General features: G+C 42.6%; 2 protein-coding genes across 5 annotated transcripts in view; one reads left to right on the plus strand and one right to left on the minus strand.

The window, feature by feature from the left end:
• Nucleotides 1–23572, plus strand: part of ctnna2 (catenin alpha 2) — a 701347-nt gene that overhangs the window by 283061 nt on the left and 394714 nt on the right. The window lies entirely within an intron of this gene.
• Nucleotides 15162–16614, minus strand: LOC103279066 (ATPase MORC2-like). Its single transcript, XM_016994149.2, is given in 2 exon segments — nucleotides 15162–15771; nucleotides 15774–16614. Coding segments are annotated over 2 exon segments (1374 nt in total). The 5' UTR covers nucleotides 16576–16614; the 3' UTR covers nucleotides 15162–15199.

Genomic DNA, 23572 nt, shown 5'->3' on the forward strand with positions numbered 1-23572 from the left:
CCAATCCATCTCATCCTCCTCCGAGCTAACCAGCCCCTCCTCCATTCTCTCTGTAAACCCCTCAAAAGACTCTTCGTCAGATGGTGCTGCAAAGATATCTCGCAGTCTCTTTCTTTCTCGCTCCTCGAGAGTATCTGACTCTCGAGGAGTCTTACGCCCACGTCTGCCAGTAACAGAGCCATGAGGCTCAATCATAACAGAGGGGGAGGGTAGGTAAGGGTTGGAAATAAAAAAGGGTTATTTAGCTTCCATTTTTCTTCTTTGCCAGTGTACTGTATATTGTAACTGCTAAAATAAAGTACAGACTGCATTGCAGTAAGTGGTCTGTGGCTTGCCCTCCTCCACACATAGAATAAATATGCGGATTTTCACTGATTGCAGGTGGTCCTAGAACGTAACCCACAATAAGTGAGAGAAAAATGCAATTCTTTCTCTATATTTCGCTCCAGTAAGCAGTCTAGCAGCTCACCTTTAAACCAGTTGAAGTTTCCAAATGTAGAAATATGTCATCTGCGTACTGATGGCACTGAACTCCAAAACTCCAGATAATCTCTCCCAGTGGTTTCATGTAGATGTTAAATAACACACACACACACACATTTACAGAGCCAGTATCAAGAGGGAATGATTTGTTTCTGTCTTGTTCTCATTCCCTTTTAGCTTGTCTGTAAAACAAAGGCTAAGAACTTCAGACTGAAGGTATAGTTTGTTAAGATAACTCTTTGAGGATGCTGTGCCCAATATGGCCAAGTAAATTGAGTTTCGTGATGCATTCTCCTATTTAATGTTGGTGCAATGTTATGATATATTGATAATGTTTTGTGGTATCTGTAGATTCCCTCAGAAAGGAGACATTTTCTGAAAATATTGAATGCAATGCGAGCAGTTTCCCCAGATATGATATATATTTCTCTGTATAACATATTTACATTCGGAACAAGTTTGGCTGCATTACTTAGTGTGCCTTTGCCAATTTGTTTGGCAGCGTAGAAATTAGATGTTTTCAATACATAATTTGATTAGAGTGCAGGTATTCATTAACTAATTCATGAGTTATTTAGTGCAACCTTTTCTTATTTATCTGTAGCATTATTGTCTTAACGAGGCTGTGAATAGTCTTCAAATCTCTCTGAAGAACACACAGCTGGAAATCTTTTAATGTTGGTGGGATTGGAGTCTTACAGAACAAATGACAAAATGGTGTTTGATTGAGACAGTGTCTTTTGAGGAGGATAAGGCTTTCGTTTCACAGATATTCACTACACAAAACAGGCAAGGTTATATTCTAATGCGCCAGAGGGAGAGCTTGCGCTGAACATTAATCCATCACTGTGCATTAATCTACCATGCAGCCAGAGGTTCTTTATCAATTTTCTAACAGGAAAAAGCTCATTCATTTTATCTACTGTATAGACCTCAGATAAGGGTAATGTAAGGAGAACAAGACTTCAACTTAGGTTAGAATATTTCACCTGAGTTCTGCATTTTAATCTATAATAAACTCCAAGACCATAAAATAACCACTAAAATAACCAGTTAAGTTTATGCCTCTGCTAAAATATAGATGGAATAGTATTTTTTAGGGAACTTGTCGTTTTTTGTCAAAACACATCCCAATATATTTGAGGAGGCCTGCAACATGAAACAAAAATACGCACCCAGTTGTAAAAGGAGGAAACAATTATTTACTGCATGTTAATGTTCTCAGGTATGATCCATGATTACCAGATATGGTTTTGAAGGGCTTATTGTAGCTGCACATCATAGAAACCAATGACATACCACAGGGACATACATGGCCAATAACATCAGAGTGTGATCTAGAAGGCCATGATCTCAGCCTCCTCTTCTCCCTTTGAACTGATGTAATTGAATTTATTTTATTTATTTCATGTCAAAAGCATTGCATAAATAAATAAGTGTAAAAATGATAAAGCGATCACAAGGAGTTATACAGGGTGTTTGAAAAACAAATCCCTATTCACCATCTATATATATATAAAAGGGTAATGGAATCACGGCACCGGACAAAACAACTACACTAAATGCCCCACAACCTCGAAAATTGACAGCACAACCTCCCATCCACACCTCTATGTTCATACAACAAAAAGAAAAGACAAATTAAGTCCTAGCCACAGCAACGCGTGGCCGGGCTCAGCTAGTTTAAAATAAATGGTGAATAGGGAGTTCTTTTTCAAACACCCTGTATCATTTTAGACCAAAAACAGGCTACAGCAATTGCATTGTCTGTAGCTTTAAGCAGTTCTTTCTCTGTGCATGAAGCAGGTCATGGTGAGCAAGCATACAGATGCTGAGTTGTTTGTTCTGCTCAACAGTTGAACAAAGCAGAGGATTCTTCTAAGTCAGTGGTTCTCAACCTGGCATCCCCATATGTTTTTGGCCTACAACTCCTAGAAATCTCAGCCAGATTACCAGCTATTAGGATATCTGGGAGTTGAAGGCCAAAAACATCTGGGGGCCCCAGGTTGAGAACCACTGTTCTATTGCTGTATATGCATGTATTTGACTAAGTTTCTGTGGGATCACTACTTTTGTATGTGTGTGTTAAGGGAAAAACACCTGGTCAATTACAACTCATAGTTGAGTAATTAGAACAATCAAGGATAACAAGCTTGAACCTCTCCCTGAATGGGGCATAACTTGGGGGAATGTTTGTAATGCTTTTTGGGACTTACTGAATCACTTGCTTCAGAACTTACAAGGAGTAAGTTCCTGGATGAGAGCCTACTATAATAATAATAATAATAATAATAATAATAATAATAATAATAATAATAATAATAATTTTATTTTTATACTCCGCCCCAACTCCCCAAGGGGACTCGGGGTGGCTTACATGGGGCCAAGCCCAGGCAAAACAGACAATATAAAACACAACAATAAGACAAATCAATCAACAATAAAGCAAGTCATAAAACAAATAAAATCATATAAAACAAACATGCTTGATAAAATCCTGGGTTGGCTCCTAAAAAGAACTGGGCCATAAAAGTGCTAGTAGTATCTGATACAGTTGGGGAGAGGATGATACAAAACCATTATCCCATTAAAGTGCTGGGGAAGGCATAAACAAAGGAGACTATGGCCGGCTAAAGGAATGTCTCCTTGTACCATTGAAGAAATCTCCAAAGAAGATGCATGAATTTAATGAAAATAACTGTATGTGACTTTTGTTGCTTCAGATGGACCGAGTTATTTTTTGAAACTGGCGGTTTTGAAGCTGCTTGTTTAATTTTCTCCTTGACTCTGCTACTTAAGAGTAAACTTTGATTTTTCAATTTTCCTGGCTTGTTTCTTTTGCTCATTGTGGATGCAGAAAAGGGCTGGATAAGTCTGGACAGGACTACACACAGTTTGTTTTTTCACAAACCCTTAACATGTTCTGGGTCGTGCCATTTTGCCAGGTTGTATTTTGATCTGCCACCTCCACTTTTAAGTCTGTTCAGGGACTTCCAAGTTGCCCATTCTTGGTTTGCTTCTGCAGGAAGACCCTGAAGGAACATTAAGAGGAGTGGAGGAGGCTGATAGCTATGCAGTGGGTGGCTTTCCCAGTGTTCAACCTTATTTCTCTTGCAATTGGCAGCAACTTCCTGACACACTCCTTGGGAACGGGCAATGCAAGCTCGCTTACAGAATCTATCCACAGTGTAGGTTTAAACAATCCAGTGATTATTCTACATGTAATTGAGTGCAAATTGCTTTTGCACCTTAAACTCCGTTTGCAGCTGTTGGAGTAAGCTGAACACAAGGAGGAAAGTGGGAGGAGGAGAAAGAATGGGCGATTTTAAAAGCAAAAAAGTTGGGAGAACAGAAAATTAAGGCTATCTTTGCCAAATTGGAAGGTATGAAATGGTAGCAACAGGTTGCAAAACACATTTTATAGAAGGTAAACAATATGACTGTTCAAACTGCTCTCCCCCATTTTTGAGTGCTTTACTGATTTCATGAAAGAGACGCCGTGAAATACCAATCCTTCTACATTCCTGTTTGCATGAAATAGATTTTCAGTGTAAACTCTGTTGAAAGAGTAGCATACTCTATAATCACAGATTTTAAACAACATTTTCATAAGATAGCTACTTTCAGTGGGACACTGGATTCTATGAACAGAAGGATGGAGTGGCCATGGGGAGCCCTCTCAGCCCAGTAGTAGCAAATTTCTATATGGAATACTTTGAAAAACAGGCCCTAGAAACAGCACCAAAAAAGCCAACTGTTTGGTTCAGATACGTAGATGACACCTTCACAATTTGGAGCCATGGAGAGGAAGAACTCAGCAAGTTCCTGGACCATCTTAACAGCATCCACCCAAACATCCAATTCACCATGGAAAAAGAAAAGGAAGGAAAACTGCCATTTCTAGATGTTCTGGTCATCCGCAAACCCAATCAACAATTGGGCCACACAGTTTACAGAAAACCTACACACACAGATAGATACCGTCATAAAAACTCCAACCATCACCCAAGTCAAAAAAGGAGCACAATCAAAGCCCTGACAGACCGTGCACAAAGAATCTGCGAACCTCACCTCCTCCAAGGTGAACTCAACCACCTAAACTGGGCTCTACAGGCCAATGGATACTCCACCACAGACATCAGAAGAGCTGCAAGGGCAAGAACAAGCCATGAGAGTCAAGACAAAGATCCACCCAGAGGAAAGGTGTTCTTACCATACATCAAGGGAACTACTGACCGCATAGGGAAGCTGATGAAGAAGCACAACCTACAAACTATCTACAGACCCACGAAGAAAATCCAACAAATGCTACGGTCAGCGAAGGACAAGAGGGATCCTCTCTCTTCTGCAGGAGTCTACCGGATACCATGCAGCTGTGGACAAGTCTACATAGGGACCACCAAACGCAGCGCCCAAACAAGAGTCAAAGAACATGAAAGGCACTGCAGACTAATTCAACCAGAGAAATCAGCCATAGCAGAGCATTTGATGAACCAGCCTGGACACAGGATACTATTTGAGAACACAAAAATGCTGGACCATTCCAACAACTATCATGTCAGACTACACAGAGAAGCCATTGAAATCCACAAGCATGTGGACAACTTTAACAGAAAGGAAGAAACCATGAAAATGAACAAAATCTGGCTACCAGTATTACAAAACTCCAAAATCAAAACAGTAGATGGGAACCAACACAATGAAGGCTTGACTGAACAAAGGATGCCCCCAGGCAAGGGACAAAACATCTCCAATGCTAATTAGGGTGATTAACAGAAACATTAATGCTGGCTCCCAGTGACAAAGGACTCTTGCCACACCTTGGACACAGATATATATTCTTTCCTTTCCTTACTTAGTTTATCCATACCTCACAACCTCTGAGGATGCCTGCCATAGATGTGGGCGAAACGTCAGGAGAGAATGCTTCTGGAACATGGCCACACAGCCCGAAAGACATACAACAACCCTATTTTCATAAGACTTATCTTGGCACTTAGAAGGTATGAAAGGAAGCAGTTCTGAGCTGCGATTTTAGTTTTATGTTCTGCTGCTATTTCTGAATTCAAACAGCTGAAACTAATGCTAGATCATAGAGCTGTTTACATTTTATACTTCTTGGGATAGCTTTAAAGAAGAATATTCACAATATGGAGGTGAATGTTTGGATGTTATGGAAAGTTAGCTGAAAGACATATTAATCTTGGGCACTGGGACGGGAAATGTGTGCATTTGTCTTGTCATGGCCTATGGAATGTGAAATTGCATCCCTTCTGCTTAGTCATGAAATTTTAATAGTTATATCATACGGGTTTTAAATAACAACTGATCCATACTACTGTAAAAAAAAAAAATCCCAGCAGTTTTCAGTTTTTCACTCTCCACTGTTTTCGTTTATAAATTCCTCAGTCCCTTCTGGCTGATTATCCTGGCTGGGCTAGTATAATCTGGGAGTTGGTGTACTAAATATTTGGACTTCTTTATCTAGCCTATAACCAAGTTTCCTTAGACTGCCACAGTTACTCAGGTAATCTCTCTTGTATCTCATGGCTCTATGATTTTGTAACTTCTCACCTAGGAGGCATCTCAGATATTCTACACTTCTAACACTAGGCAATCATCTCTCCAGATCTCTGTTACTCCTACATGATGCTGACACCCAATAAATGTAAATTCTTTATCTTGTTGTTTACCTGGAGGACAACATATAACCCTTTGGTGTGTTGCCCAGATAATGGTAGATATCATTATCACAACATTCCACTATTCTTCATTTTTTGGCACTGGGATATGCATTTTAGGTAAAGGTAAAGGTTTTCCCCTGACATTAAGTCTAGTCATGGCTGACTCTGGGAGTTGGTGCTCATCTCCATTTCTAAGCCGAAGAGCTGGCATACTCTGTAGACTCCTCCAAGGTCATGTGGATGGCATGACAGCATGGAGCACATTACCTTCCCTCTGGAGCGGTACCTATTGATCTACTCATATTTGCATGTTTTTGAACTGCTAGGTTGGCAGAAGCTGGTGCTAATAGCGGGAGCTCACCCAGCTCCCCGGATTTGAATTGTTGATCTTTCAGTCAGCATGTTCAGCAACTCAGCGGTTTAATCCGCTGTGCCACCGAGGGCAACATTTTACATTGATGTATATCAATGAATTTAGCATGTTACAGTGGGCAAGATCTGGATGTCCTCAAAACAGAGTCATTATAGTCAAGTAAATACATTAATTACGGCCATTAACTCTGTGGATTTCACTGTCTATACTCTTTAGACAGGAACCAACCCACTGCATTTTTCTTACTGACAATTTATGGATCAAGAGTCATGATCCCTTGGCTGACTTCCTCTTGCAGCAAGTCTTTCTTCAAAAACCTTTCTTCATTGTCCAAAATACATAGCAAAGGAATCCAGTAGAAAATGAGCAAAGGTTAGCTTCTCTCAGTGGTGATGACAGTGACAACCTATGGAGCCAAGTATTCTACAAAAAGGTTGATCTTCATCTTCAAGAGCTAGGCAGGTCCTTTAGTGAAGTATGATTGTGCTTACGGTCGCAGAAAGAGTTCTTGCAGTTCTTTAGTCTGATTGCATCATTTGCTACATTAAGCTCATTAGGAATATGAAGAAGAGAATAGAAGAGTCTAGGGAAATCAACCATTAAAATATAATAATGATGGATGGTGTTGAGACCATTTATTGAACTAGGATGAATAACTAGTACAACCTCACATTATGGGTAGGTTTTTAATGTCCTATTAAAAATGTGTTATTTTAAGTGTTTTCGTTCAAGTGTGTGGAGATCTTTTAGAAGAGCCATCATGTAAGATGAATGGAACTCAAAATCACTTAAAGTCTTAATATTTTCCATTCTGCATCCTTCAGCTCTTGTGCAGTTCTCAGCTTTTCTATAAGATAGCTCTGGATAAGAGGGAAACAAGCCCTATCCTTTACCAATGTGTCTTTCATACGGGAGGTATTCCTTTCAGCCACTTCAAAATGTAATTTTCACCTCCTGCAGGTAAATTCTAAGTGCCTCAGAGAAGTTATGTTAAGCTGCTTCTTGAATGCCTACTATAACTATCTCCTAAATTGACCAAAATAGTGTGTATGTGAACAAGTATAGAGGGGCCACAACGGTGATTCATGTAGACATGAAAATTGACGTTTGAGTGCATTATGCAACATTTCCAAAAAGAAAGCAGTTGTCTGCTGCAGCAATTGTCTACTTCAGCATGTGTCTTGCTCTAGGCCAGAACTTGGGAAAATTGGGTGGCTTTAATTTTGCCACTAATATTGGGGAGCAGTGACTTATGGACCCTGCTTAAAATGGATGGTCAAAGGTAATTAATGAATTAAAATTAATTACTGTATATACTCGAGTATAAGCCTAGTTTTTCAGCCCTCTTTTTAAGACTGAAAAAGCCCCCCTCAGCTTATACTCAGGTGAGGGTCCTGGTTGGCTTATATTTGGGTCAGCTTATACTCGAGAATATATGGTACATTTATTATTTTTCTCTATTATTATTGGTATTATTACATTTATTATTTTTCTCTATTATTGTTGCTACTATTACATTTATTTTACTCTATTTTTATTATTGTTAATACATTTATTATTTCACTCTGATATTATTATTATTATTATTATTGCATTTATTATTTTACTCTATTATTATTATTACATTTATTATTTTACTCTATTATTATTAAAAGGATACATAAGCACATTTACATTGAAGAAGATGGGAATAATGATTTGATCAGAGTTGGACTGTCTTATTTAAATTTGAGCTTTATGTAAATATTCAGAAACATTTAACCTACTGATGCCTCAATTAATGTAATTTTATTGGTATCTATTTTTATTTCTGAAATGTACCACCCTCGGCTTATAATGGAGTCAATGTTTTCCCAGTTTTTTGTGGTAAAATTAGGTGCCTTGGCTTATATTCGGGTTGGCTTATACTCAAGTATATACGGTAGTTAAAATCTCCTGGAAATGGAGGTAACAAGCAAGCAAGCAATCCATAAACTGGCAATAAAAGATTAAGAGTTCTACAAATCAAGAGCGATTGGACCATGCTTATTCCTATAGGAGGAATTTCTACAATTATAGCTCCACTATTTTTAAAAAAAATCCTATTAGGACTTTTCAGTTATATCTGTTATTTCTTGTGACCACCGACCATAGCAAAATATGCATTATGAGGATGCAAGAGCATAGATATTACTCATAAAAATCTAGAATACAATAGTTGCAAAGTATAATGAAATTATTTACAAATGCTCTAAATGGAGTCCTAAAAACAACAATTTCCTGAATACTTTTGAAGAAGAAGAAAAATATCCAAGGATTACTGCCTATACAGAGCAAAAAGCAAGTCAAAATAGTTTAAAATGTGCAACAATTTTTCATACAGACTAGTCAGCAGGGGCTCTGAAGTTAATCTGAAAGCTTGGAAAGGCTTTTTCAAGTGAAAGCAATGCATTGGATATCCTGGCTCCTAAAATATTCAGCCTTTTACAGTAAAAACAGCATTTTAAAGTGGGTTTAGTTTAGAAAGAAATGGGTCTAAATATTCTAAAGGCATCAGATCTCTTCTGATCTTGGAAGCTAAGCGGGGTGAGCTCTGTAGTTGCAAGAGAGACTGCCAGCAAATAGCAAGGACTGTGTAGACTATAATTGATAGGAAGGAACTGACAAAAGCACCCTTGACTATTATTTGCTTAATTTATTTCATGTCAAAAGCATTGCATAATAAATAAGTTTAAATGTGATGAAATAAAGGAAATCACAGGCAACTAAATAGTTTTAGACCAAAAACAGGCAACAGCAACCGCATTGTCCGTGGCTTTAAACATTTCCTCCTCAGTACATGAGGCAGGACATTGTGGGCAAGTGTACATATGAGGAGTTGTTTGTTCAGCTCCACAGTTGCACAAGGTGGAGGATTCCTCCAGGTAGTGCCACCTTGCCAAGTTGTCTTAAGATCTGCCCACTCCACTTCTGAGTCTGTTCAGGGACTTCCAAGTTGCCCATTCTTAGTTTGCCCCTGGAGGAGGACCCTCATGGGGGCCATCCAGTTGGGAATGCCAGGTTTAGCTGCCCAGAGGGACACCCTTGCTGCTGCTGGAGGAACATTAAGAGGAGTGGTGGTTCTCATGAAGCCCTTCCTTGATTTGAGTCTACTGGGAGGAGGCTGATAGTCATGCAGTGGGTGGCTTTCACAATGTTCAACCTTATTTCTCTCACCGTTAGCAGCAACTTCCCGTTGCACATCGGGGGAGGGGGGGGCAATGCCAGCTAATTTGTAGAGTTTATCAACAGGTGTAGGTTTAAGGCATCCTGTGATGATTCTACATGTTTCGTTCAGTGCTATGTCCAGTTCAGTGCTTCGCATGGGCAGACTTGTGCCAGACAGGACAGGCGTACTCTGCAGTTGAGAAAGACAAGGCCAGGGCTGATGTTTTTATTAATTGTGGGATATTTAGGATGTAAATATTGTGGTAATCTCTGAGCGGTTAGACTCAATTTAACCCTCTCTGGGGGAGATTCCACCAAAATACAGCAGAGTAGCAAAAGCAAAAGCTTTCAAATGCAACAGTTACTTACACTGGGCGAGCAAAGAGAAGCCTTTCAACTTAGGATGGCAATGGAGTGCAGAGTCTCAGTAAAAGTTCAAAAAGCATTTATTCAGGTAAAAAGAATTCCATTGTAGATTGAAAGGCTTGGGAGTTGTCTAGTCTACTCTAGACTGGTTTCTAAGGAAAATAAAGGAAAAATAACAAACATCTAAATAGTTACACCTTGCCAGGAGAGACAGCGAGATGCTGCTTGTTAGCTAGAAAGAACAAAGGGAGAAGAGAGAACCAAAATGGTTCCAATCTCATGGTCCAGTTTATTGGGGCCATAAAAGACATTCTGACCAATGAGAAGTTAGTGTCCCTGGAGATTCACATTTCTACTAACTTCAGAGTAAGGGATGTGACGTAAACAGGATAGAGTGAAACACAGTAAAGCCTATCTAGGCATGCTTTGGAAACAGGGAAAGGATTCCCTCAATCTAACTCTATCATCTATCTGACTACATTTAGACTTGAGTAGTCCAGGGTGATTCCCAACAGTAAACAGTGTTCAAGCTCTTGGCCTTCCCAAGTAACTTTCAGTTTCCTGTTGGCTTCACAGTTACGTAGGTGGAAAGCACACACTTGTGTTAGGGTTAGGCTTCAGGTGGTTCTCTTTGTAACAGCTGGAGAGATCTTTCAAGGCATTAGGGAGCTGGTTTTCAAATGTTTCAAAATCTTTTGCTTGTGTTGTTAGGCCAAGGTCATCAGCATATATAAAGCTCTTTGTGAGTGGTGGTTGTGGCTGATCGTTTGTGAAGATGATAAACAAGGTCGGTGCAAGGACACTGCCTTGGGTAAACCATTCTTTTGCCTCCCCCATCTACTTTTCCTGCCCTGAAACTCCACATAGAAGCTGCGGTTGTCCAGGAGGGTCTAGACAGTTCTTGTAAAGTCAAAATCCCGGGTGATATGGTAGATTTTATGCAGCATTTTTGTATGTTGCACCGTGTTATAGGCTGCCATAAGGTCCACAAAAACTGTTCCTGTAATACAGCATTTCTCATATGCTGCATTCTCGATATGCTCAGTCAGATGAAGAATTTGACCTGTACAGTTTTTCCCTGGTCTGAAACCTGCTTGTTGTGCAATAAGCTTGGGTTCGATAACAGGTCCTAATCGATTTAATAGCATCCTCTCATATACTTTATATAGATGCATGAAACTCATGCAGTTGCATACATGCACTAGAGAAAGGAAAAGGTGTCAGTGTAATATGTCCACCAGTAATGACCAAACTGGTTTTTGAGTTCCACTCCCAGAATCTGACCATTTACCAGGCTGGCAGTTGAAGTCCAAAACACCTGGAGCACCAAAGTTTGCAAACCACTGATGTACACAACTGGTGTAATATGTTCAGAATGTGTGCCTTCACGTTTGTGTGACTGCATTGTATATGGACAGGAATGATCATGAGGGTCAAAGTTAGAGGGTTATCAGTAAATTGAGAGGAGAATATATAGCTCAGCATAGAGTATGTCCACATGTGAATACTTCCTCTGTTTTGCAGACGAGGTTCATTTTTGTATCTTTCAATGCACTGAAATTTCCATGAGGTCAGAAAATACACCAGAGAACACTCAGTTTGAGTTTGTTTCTTGTTTGTCTGATTGAAGTTTAAATAAAATTGGACAAAACACAGCTAGAGTGGGGATTGGTCATGCATCATTGTATAGCTAGTGAAATGAAAGACAGATCCATACACAAGTCTTTTGCATTTCTTAGCCTGGATATGTAGTCGACTAGGATGTTCCCCTTTATCATAGTCAGAAAGAATGTCTTCATAACAAGAATGGTTCTGCATGGTTCCAGAAAAAGTCTGGACAACTATCACCTGGAGATGCTTCAATTGGATTTTCTTCATTCATCAGGTTGTTGGTCTCCATGGCCTATGTACCCCCTTCCAACTCTATGATTCCATGATGGTAGGAAGAGCAACAGTTTTCATAGAACATATGAGAACATAATGAGAACATAAAACTATACAGATGAGCTATGGCATGGAGTAGTGTCTGCTTATTATGAAGACTGCATGGATACTGACCTAATTATTGGTATATTTATCAAGAAACATGACTATAGTTGGCAAAATCCCTTTCAAAATGGCTTTAATTTCCCACATTCACCTTCCTTATCTGCAGTCTTACCTCAGTGTCTGGTTTCCTTTCCCTTCAGTGTAGTTAGTTTGATGCAACCCATTCCTTGGGCCTGCAGCAAGATGTTTGTTGTGTTTGCTAGACAGGCAACATAGACATCTGTGACATGGATGGAGTTAGTGAGAAATTACTTGCTATTCCCTCATGTTTTGTCCATAGGAAATAAACTTGTGTGATTTCTTTGAAGTGAAAGGCTAAAGAAGCCTATTTCTTCTCCCCTCTTCTCAATTAGAGATGGTAATTACTTTCAAGCATTCTCATCCTTCTGCAACATCTTGTCAATGTTACTTACACAGATCACCAAGAATGCTTTGAACACTTAATGTACGATATAAATACTTTCTTGAGACTGTGAAATCTGGTGAAGCTGCTCCTGAGTAATTGGTAAAAGGAACAGCCAGGCATGTAATGCAGCTCCGTTCCTTTCTTCTCAGTGGTAGATGAACATCTGTAGGGGTCAACACTTAATCATTCAGAAGCATCCGGCCGCACTCTTTGGCTCTCTAGAGAAGAAGAGGTGAGGGCTGAATTGAAACATCTGCCTTTTGGTCCCCAGTGGCTTGTCATAGTTTAAGAAGCTGATCCAGGCACACCAAAGAGTTTGATTTTGGCTATCGCTTCCTTATAAAGAAAAAGAGAACTTGAAAGAAACGGAAACACACAAGAAACAGAGGCAGAGAAATAAGATAGGAGTGCCAGGTTTGGAAGTTTATAATCACACACATATATATTGACCTGGTTATTTAATCTGCATTTTAATACTGATATTTTGTGGTATTGTTTGGAAAGTTGCAAATGTGTAAGTCAGTTTTGTTGAGGAAATAATTGCTATATTCCAACAATAACATGGGGTGGGAGGCTGTCATAAGTACCGCTAGTAAGTTTCCTGATATAAAAAGGATAGGGGAGAGGAGGCTCCGTGAAAAGTCTGGGGTAGAGACCTCAGCATTTCCAGGTTTTAACACAGGTAGAAAAATGAACAGAGTTCTCTGAGCTATGCCTGTTAAGATTCCCAAGGTAGGATAGGAATTTGTGGAAAACAAGGATGAAGAGAGCACTGTGGCACTAAAAAGACTGTAGACATAGTAAACTGCTTTATGAAGTACTGCTGGTAAGATTCTTCCATTTAAAAACTTTAAATTTAACTGGTACCTTATTTCCTACTTGATAGATGCAACTATCTTTCGGGTTGCTAGGTCAGCAACGAGCAGGGGGTATTTTTTATTTTTTTAATTGACGGGTGCTCACCCCGCCATGGGCTGGCCTCAAACTCATGACCTCATGGTCAGAGTGATTTATTGCAGCAGGCTGCTCACCAGCCTGCGCCACAGCCCGGTCCCCCCCCTTTTTTTTTTTTACAAAATATTTATAAACAAAACATTTTAAAATGGCACGCTCACTTGTTCCATTAGGTTAAAAAAAGCAATACGAAGAAGGTGGGACAACAATGTACGCTAATACAGTCTCTAACATTCAAGCACCAGGCCCAGGCTGCTTCCTCGAGGCAGGTGGGAGCCTTTGGATGAACTGGGCTTCAGCCTGATGCCACACTCGCCCCGGGATCAGGGCCGCTCAGTCACCTCTGGTGATCAGGTCCTCGATGTATGTGTCCAGTTTGTCATCCGTATTAAAATCAATGTCCTCTTGAACTTTTTGGAGGAATGCGACAATGTTTGTCCTCAGCTTCTGGAGCTTCTCTTTTGTTTCGGCCACAATCTGCTCCTAAGTATGCAGCTTTTCCTCGCAGGTCTTGGCCTGGGCATTTGCATGGGTCTGATAGGAGTTGCACAGGTTCTGCAGGCCCACCTCGTACTGCTTGAAATACTCCTTCAATGGAAAAGTCGCCAACTCTTCCGAACTCATGGAAATCAGGTCTTTCTTGGAAATGGGGAAGTTGGGGGGCAAGAAGTACCGCAAACAGTTCCAGAGTGTCTGAGCCAAAATGTCAAAGGTTTCCTGGTTGCTGCCAGAGCCGGTGGTGTCGGGCTCGGTCGGGACACACTCTGAGGCTGAGGGTTCAGCCAAAACCACTTTGGGGGTTTATTCATTTATTTATTATTCAAACTTATATGCCATCACTCCCCTAGGGCTTGGGGCGGCTTACAAGAATAGGCTAAACTCTAACAATTTAAAAACATCTTTAAAACATCTTTAAAAACATCTTAAAAACACTCCCCCAGGGCTCGGAGTGGCTTAAAAGAACAAGCTAAAATCTAAGCAATTTAAAAACAGCAATAATGGAGATCAAAAGCCTGCCGAAACAGATGTGTCTTACATGCCCTGCGGAAGACTGATAAGTCCCGCAAGGCACGAACTTCAGGCAGCAGAGTGTTCCAGAGTTTGTGGCGGTGGCTGCAGCTATTGTCGCGTATTGGACTTTTGGTTTTCCGGAGAGGGAAGCTTCATCAGTCGCACATCCTTGCTACTCCTCTCCACCCTCTTGGGATCACATCAGTCATTTTAAACACAGATCGCACTGAATGGTGGTAGGGATCTCCATGGCTCTTCGCCGCTTGGAGCACAGTTCATTCGAGGGAGGCTGGTTCCAGTTTGCAGACAGATAGCCAAAGTCATCCCAGAATTTGCTGATAATAATAATAATAATAATAATAATAATAATAATAATAATAATAAGTTTATTTATATCCCGCCTCCATCTCCCCCGAAGGGGATTCGGGGTGGCTTACAGCAAAATCAGATACAACACAATGATAAAATATGAAACATCAAAGAACAATAACAAAACCAATAATAATAATATATACACAATAACCGAAAAAACACCACGCAGTATTAAAACATCGAATTAAAAACAATGAGGTTGCAATAGTGGATAAGCAAAGTGCACATTATGAGTTACAAATTCATAAATAAATAAAGTGCAACAGATTCATTTAAGGTCACATTAGGTAGGGAGGAGCCCTGAATGTCAAGTAATCAGCAGAGCAATTTCTGAGCAATTTCCACATCCTTCCAATACTGGGCCAAGTGTTCACCCATGGCCCTCAGCAAGTGCCGGTATTCCTTGGCGTCGGCAAAGTCCTGCTTGTTGTGGGTGGGCTCCAGCACCAGGTAGGGAACATCCACCACTCCCACCACACCGCCACAGGCCATGCCACCTTCCAGCTGAGGGCCCACCTTCTCATACATTTTAATAAGATGGCTGCAGTTATAAACAAACATCCCGTCCAAGTGCCGCTGCTCGATGTTGACACTGAAGATGAAGTTCAGTTCTTTGGGCTCCTTCGGGGCCCTCTGTTTGGCTTCCTTGATTCTCTTCTTCACATCGGCCTCTTGGCACAAGGTGATGGCTGTATCCTGGATTTGGCGGAGCATGATCCTGGACTCCTTGTTGAAGTCTCCTCCCAGGCGCAGCTCAAAAGCCCGGGCCTTGTTCTCAGCTTCTCGGGCCTTTTCTTCTGCAATCTGAGCCATATGCTCTGCTTTCTTCACTTCCTGCTCTGCTCGGGTCTTGAACCGCTTGGAAGAGCATTTGTACATCCTAGGCAGGAGAGGCGCTTGGTTTTCGCTTTGTGACCGTGGATGAAGATTCTCATCCGGGGATAGATGTAGAGCACAGTGGCGTACGCCCGGAAGGAACGGCGCTCCGGCTTCGTTCCCTCTGGTGGGGTTTCAGCCAACTAAATATCGTGGGGGTCAGAGCTCACATACAGCTCCGGCTCACCATTATCCATCAGTTTGAGGTTGAAGATGATCACTAAGGTCCCGTTCTCTCTGGAAATCTTGTTAAACTGCTCCATCACTTCATCCTCCGACTTGAAGGGGGAATACTTGTAAATCAGCTCAGTCTCGAGGACAAATTTCTCCATGTTGTCAGTCAGGGGCTCCTTGGTTCGGACGTGCCAATAAGGCAGTGGAACAATGACCTCATCGATGCCTTCTTCCTCGTGAAACGTGTGAGACAAGAAGGGGCAGGTCAGGCTGTGGTCTTTCTTGGTGAAGAGGATGAAATCCTTCCCGATTCGCATGGAGCCCGATTTCAAGCCATTCCCATATTGTCCGATCTGAGTTGATTTAGGCGAACGTTTGGCGGACTTTCCAAACTGAATCACACTGGTGGCATCGTGTTGGTCCATTCCTGCACCATCATCCAAAAAGCACAGCATGAACCTGCCTCGCAGGCCGCCTCTGTGTTCAGTGAAGATATCTATTCTTGTGGCATCAGCATCTCTAGCATTATCTACAAGTTCTGCAAGGGCCCCAAACAAGAATTCGTGGGTGGTTGAGTTAGTGTGCAGATAGTCGAAGGTCAGCTGGGCCCGCTGGAGGCAGCTGTAGTTCGAGAACACCATTCCGTCGGGAGCGCCGGCCTTCCAAGCCCACCCACCCGAGCACCCCTTATTAAAGAAATAAATGCCAGTTTCCACAAGATGTTTACATTTTGGGATTTTAAAAATGTCTTCAAGAATAACTTTTTTCTTATGCAAAATAAATGTTAAAAGGGACGCTTTGTTTGGCATTAAGTGTTGAGTATTCTGTCCCAACCATCATGAACCCATGCAGTCTTCTTGGGGGTAGTGTGTGTGTATTATTTATTTATTTATTTATTTACAGTATTTATATTCCGCCCTTCTCACCCCGAAGGGGACTCAGGGCGGATCACATTACACATATAAGGCAAACATTCAATGCCTTAACATAGATTCAATGCCTTGGTCAGAGTGATTTGTCGCAGCTGGCTGCAGCAGGCTGCTCACCAGCCTGTGCCACAGCCCAGGCTGTGTATGTGTGCATTTGTTAGAAAGTTTACTATAGGGTCTGCAAATAAAACTAAATTAGGTAAAGAAAAAGGTTTTCCCCTGACATTAAGTCTAGCTGTGTCCGACTCTGTGGGTTGGTGCTCATCTCCATTTCTAAGCCAAAGAGCCAGCGTTGTCCGTAGACACTAGACACCTCCAAGGTCATGTACCCAGAATGACTACATGGAGCCCCATTACTTTCCTGCCAGAGTGGTACTTATTGACCTACTCACATTTGTATGTTTTCGAACTGCTAGGTTGGCAGAAGCTGGAGCTGACAGCAGGCACTCACTCCACTCCCCGGATTTGAACCGCTGACCTTTTGGTCAGCAAATTCAGCAGCTCAGCGGTTTAATCTGCTGTGCCACCAGGGGCTCCTAAAACTAAATTAGACATACACAAAAGCCATAATGGTTGAGCTTCTCAGTGACAGTCAGTTGGACTACTTTGAAAACAAGGTGCTTTACCAGATAGACTTTTGCCAACTCCTAGCAGAGCTTATCTTCATACATACATAATGCAAGCAGAGTTCATTTTCCTATATGGTTTGAATACTCTTTCAAACAGTTTTTCCGTCTAGTTGTTTCCTGTTATAATTGGAACAAACTCTAGTTGTTTGTCTTGGTTTCAGAGTCCTTTCTTCCTCGTCCTTTGTGATGACAATAGAGCCATGTATAGTGTTGGATCATGTCCAATCCAACAAAGGATGCCATTTTGCAGCAGCTAAGCATGGATAAGTCATACTGATTTTACTTGAAATATACTGCCGCTTTCCTATTATAGGATGTTGCTGAAAGCTGCAAATGGACAGTTAGATGCTTACTAAGAGCCAGGTTTTAAATGATTTCCCATTAGGAGACAAGTCAATGGTATTTTGTGGCCGCTTAATTGGCCTATTTAGAATAAACATCATCTGTTTCCACTTTCCTCCTGAATGTTCCTTCCCCATTGTTGGACTTTTCAGACCCATTGAACTGGCAACAATTACAAAATCAAAGAGACAAAATACGAGAGAGGAGCGTTATGTTCAGGTTAACTGACACACATTTTTCTCAAATAATTGGGAACAACAACAGATCTCTTTGTTCATACACCTTTACTAACCAGATTACTTACCCAGTGTCTTAATGGAGTCATGTTGTTTCACCTGATAACTGCTTCAGATGTATTTTATTTCCCTTTTCATCACCTGCTGATAGTTCTAATCTAACTATCTCAATGGGATATTTGAAGAGATTAATGTAGGGATAGCTTCAAAATACCCCCTGCACATTACATTTAAATTCATTTCTCTGTGGACCATGTTCCTTCTATTTTATCAATTATTACTACTTGCAGATGAGAAGCATTTCATCCTGTTCTAATTGGTACCAGGCTCTCCACCTCCTGAAGTTTTTTTTTTTAATAGCAGTGGTTCCAAATCTTTTTTTGACCAGGGACCACTTTGACCAGGAACCACTCTCCAACACTAGTACCAAAAGTGTTACAAATCAGTTTTCGGTCAACAGGGGGAGTTGCTGCTTCATCATCCACTGTGACACTGAGTCCTTTTTGATAGTAGTTCTTCCTTATGTTCTTTGCATGCTGCTGGCAGTTTTATGTTGTCATAAATTAAGTTAAATTAGCCTCCCCGCATTAAGTGGTACCTAGAATTTTCTATTCACAGACACAGCTGTTTTCGAGCTGCTCAGGTGGGCAGCAAGCTAGGCTATTAAATGGTCAGGAGCTCAACCTTGACCCGGGCTTCGAGCCAACAACCTCTCGGTCAGTGGTGATTTATTGCTGCTGGCTACTATCCAGCTGCGCCACATTCATTTTACACATTCAGTTCTGCTATTGGTTTTCTTCTTTTAAAAGTTGTAACAACATTTACTGACAACTGTTGACACTGAAGTTTAGTTAAACAAATGGAAAAGTGAAGGCACTGTCTTATCACTACACCACCACCGACTTTTGGTTTGGCATATTTAATATATTTGGAGGGAAGTCCTCAATCCTTCCTCATCCAACTTTATGAAATGTTATGGATAGTCACTTTGTTTACAGAAGTACCTGTGAATGAGATAATGTCAGGACCCAGGCTGCAAAGGCACCAATAACCAAACACAGAGGCCAGAATCTAACTAATATCTTTATTGTAGGAATATATAAAGTTAATAAAAGCAAGTATATGAAATTGTCCAAAAGCAGACCTTTCAGGAAAGGTCTCAATTAGCCCAAAAAGGCGATGTCCAATATGAAATATTAAGGTCCAAAGTTGTAATCCAATAACCGAAACACTCACTTTGCCAGGCAAAGTGAGGGGAGATGACAAGGTCCTTTAGTCCATAAACTTGAGCAAGGCTAGGAAATAACTTGATACTTGAAACAAGGCTTAAAACGTGGAACAAGGTAACTAGGAACAAGAACAAGGTCCGTGGAATAACTTGGTAAAATCCGTGGAACAAGGCAAGGATTGGTCCTGGGAAACAAGGCGAAGTCCGTAGATAAACAAAGGCTGGGAAGCAAGGCGAAGGCTGGATAGCAAGGCAAGGCTTGAGCAGGAGCGAGGCTTGAATCGGAGCGCGCTGTCCAGACACAACTCGCTCCGTAGGCTGACGAATTGACTCCGCGAAGTTACTACGCGGGTAAAACACCTATATAGAGTCTAACTTTCCCACCGAAGCAGTTCTCTGGGAATCAGAAACGAAAGCTAAACTCTGAGACCAGATGTTAAACTCCTTAAAGATTCTCACGAGAAGCAGTCTTAATTGGCTACATTCTTAGCTGCAATCCTCGCACTCCTGCGCGAAGCTGATTCCAAACTTCTCTGTTGTTTACAAAACTCCCGGCGCAAGAACACGGGAGAAGTAGGCTCTGGGCTTGTTTGACATACTTCTGGGAGACAACTTTCTTGCAGGTGCAAGATTCCCAGATCTGCCTGGGAAAGATCTGGCTGAGAGGAATCCAGTTCAGACTGGGAAGGTAAAAAACCCAAGTTTTCATCTTCATCAGGAATTACAATGTCCTGTACAATGTCCTGAGCAGGACTACAAGGCCCATGGGTCATCACACTATCCCCCTCCTCAAGGCCCCTCCCAAACTGGGGCCCTCTCCCCGAGGCGCGAGGTCGCGGCTTGGCGGGATAGGTCTGATGAAAGCGACGGGTTAGCTCAGGAGCATGGACTGTGGAGGCGTCTTCCCAAGAGCGTTCCTCAGGGCCAAAACCCACCCAGTCAATGAGATATTGTAGGCGGCGGCGGTGAAAGCGAGAATCCAAAATGTCCTCAACCTCGAACTCCTCCTCCCCATTCATCAAAACAGGAGGGGGGGCCGGTTGGTCTGTATCAGGACGCACACCATCCGCCGGAAGGAGCAGGGAACGGTGAAACACTGGGTGAATGCGCATTGAACGCGGAAGTTGGAGTTTGAAAGTCACGGGGTTTAATTGCGCCACCACTGGATAGGGGCCAATGAAACGGGCATCTAACTTCCGGCAAGGGCGGTGGGAGGGCAGAAAGCGAGTGGACAGAAAAACCCGATCTCCTACCTTGATTTCGGGGCCCGGCTGGCGGTGTTTGTCAGCGTGGTGTTTATAGTCCTCCTTGGCTTGGTCCAGTTGCTGGAGCAAAAGTTGTTGTACCGCTGTGAGTTCCTGCAGCCAATCCTCTGCTGCGGGAACTTCTGAAGTTTCAACGACAGGGGGAAAGAAACGTGGATGGAAGCCGTAGTTTGCAAAGAACGGCGTTTCTTTTGTAGAAGCTTGAACTCCATTGTTGTAGGCAAACTCAGACAGTGGTAACAGAGAAGCCCAATTGTCCTGTTGGTAGTTTACATAACAGCGAAGATACTGCTCCAAAGTGGCATTGGTGCGCTCCGTTTGCCCATCTGTTTGGGGATGATGAGCTGAAGATAAGCGAGAGTCTATGCCCAATAGTTTTTGTAGCGCCTTCCAAAAACGAGAGGTGAATTGAGATCCACGGTCTGTGACTAAACTCTTGGGCAATCCATGTAGTCTGAAAACATGTTGAAGGAATAGATCCGCAGTCTCTTTGGCCGTGGGGAGGCCTTCGCAGGGAATGAAATGGGCTAACTTGGTGAAAAGGTCCACCACCACTAAGATCGTGGTGAATCCACAGGAAGGTGGTAGGTCAGTGATGAAATCCGCAGAAATTATTTCCCATGGGCGAGATGGGGTAGGAAGGGGGTGTAAAAGCCCTGAGGGCTTCTCCCTTCTTATCTTGGAGCGCTGGCATACTGGGCAGGTGTTGACATATTTTTCCACATCCTTGCGGATCTTGGGCCACCAAAAATCCCTTAGGATCAGATGCATGGTTTTAAATAGTCCGAAGTGTCCTGCTGGTTTGCAATCATGACACAGACGAAGCGCTTTTTCCCTGCCCGGTCCGGGTGGGATATAAACATGATTTCTATAGCAAAGCAGCCCATCCTTAAGCGAAAAGGGAAAATGCAGACCTTGGCGAAGTTGGTCCTGCGCCCAGGCATCTGCTTGCTGACTAGCCCTGATTTCTTGAGCACAGAGGGGTCCTGGAGTAGAGGAAGTTGAACCAATGGGAATGGATTTGGTGTTCCCCACTGTGAGCGTGGCAAAGTTCCCGGGTTGTAATAGTTGGGATTCAAAGGTCTCCTTGCGTCCTGCAGCGTATTCCGGTTTACGTGACAGGGCGTCTGCTTGCTTGGTCTGGGCTGGGGTCACATAATGAATCTGGAAGTCGAAACGTTCGAAGAATAAAGCCCAACGTTGCTGCCTCTGATTTAGTTTGCGGGCAGTTCTTAGATGTTCTAGATTACGATGATCAGTGTGGACTTCAATGGGAAATTTGGCCCCTTCTAGCCAATGTCTCCAAGTTTCAAAGGCTGCCTTTATGGCCAGTAGTTCTTTTTCCCAAATGGTGTAATTCCTCTCTGGTGTGGTTAGTTGACGAGAGTAAAAGGCACAGGGATGGAGGTGATCTCCCACCGGTTGTAAGAGTACAGCCCCAATTGCCACATCAGAGGCGTCCGCTTGCACAACAAAAGGGGTTCCAGGATTTGGGTGCTGTAGAATTGGCTGGGAGGTGAATAGTTTCTTTAGTTGCTGGAACCCTTTCTCTGCTTGATCAGTCCAGCGGAAAGGCTGCTTTCCACGGATGCAGCTAGTGATGGGGTCGGACCAGCGGGCAAAATCTGGAATGAACTTGCGGTAATAGTTCGCGAACCCCAAGAAACGCTGCACCTCTTTCTTGTTAGTTGGCGCCCGCCATTCCAATACTGCTGAAACCTTGGCTGGATCCATGGAAAGCCCTAGAGGCGAGATGCGGTAACCAAGGAAATCTACCTCTTGTAGATCAAAGGCGCATTTTTCCAGCTTGGCATAAAGTCCATGATCCCGCAATCGTTGTAACACCATTTTGACGTGGTTCTCATGTTCTGATTGTGATCTAGAAAACACCAAAAAATCGTCCAGGTAGATTATCAAGAACCTGTCTAGATAGTCCTGAAAAATGTCATTGACAAAATGCTGGAACGTTGCGGGAGCTCCGCATAAACCGAAATTCATAACTCGGGACTCGAATAATCCGAATTTGGTCTGGAAGGCGGTCTTCCACTCGTCCCCTTCCCTGATGCGAACTAAGTTGTAAGCCCCCCGAAGATCCAGCTTGGTGTAAACCTTGGCTCCTCGAAGCCGATCCAGTAGATCCGAGATTAAGGGCAGGGGATAGCTGTTCCGCTTGGTGATATTGTTCAATGCTCTGTAGTCCACCACCAAGCGTAGTTCCCCTGACTTCTTCTTCACAAACATCACTGGGGAGGCGGCTGGGGATTGAGAGGGTCTGATGAATCCCTTGCGAAGGTTTGTCTCTATGAATTCCCTGAGAGCTTCTTGCTCTGGTTCAGTCAGGGAGTAGAGATGCCCTCGCGGGATCGGGGCCCCCTCCACCAAGTCAATGGCACAGTCATAAGGTCTATGTGGGGGTAATTTTTCGGCTTCTTTCTCATTGAATACATCCCAATACTCGGAGTACTTCTTTGGCAAGGTGATGATGGGCTCGGTGTCTGTGGCATGGCAGACCTTGGCTACGAGGCAATGGTTTTGGCAGTACGGTGAAGCAAACTGCAGTTCTCTGTTGGACCAGGAGATGTTAGGGTCGTGGAGAGTCAGCCATGGAATTCCCAAAATCACAGGGAAATGGGGAACCTCGGTAACAAAGAAGGAAATCTCTTCCATATGTTCCCTTATCCACATCCTGGTGGGTTCCGACCACTGACTTACGGGGCCCGTCTTGAGGGGGCGGCCGTCTATGGCTTGCACCACACGGGCATTCTTGAAATCATGATATTGTAATCCCAGAGAGTCGGCATACTCTCTATCAATGAAATTGTTGGTAGCTCCAGAGTCTATCATGGCGTGGATCATGACGGGTCCCCTTTTTGCTGACCATAATGTGACCACGAGAAGGAACAGGACCCCGGTTGGCGGCTCTTGAATGGATTTTTTGACCGGGTTGGCGAGCCTCTCTACACCCGGTCGTTGGCTTCCCCCGCCGGCTGTGTGCCAGTCGGCTCAGAC

The sequence above is a fragment of the Anolis carolinensis genome, chromosome 5 (assembly GCF_035594765.1).
Source record: "Anolis carolinensis isolate JA03-04 chromosome 5, rAnoCar3.1.pri, whole genome shotgun sequence".
In the NCBI taxonomy this organism is placed as follows: domain Eukaryota; kingdom Metazoa; phylum Chordata; class Lepidosauria; order Squamata; family Dactyloidae; genus Anolis; species Anolis carolinensis.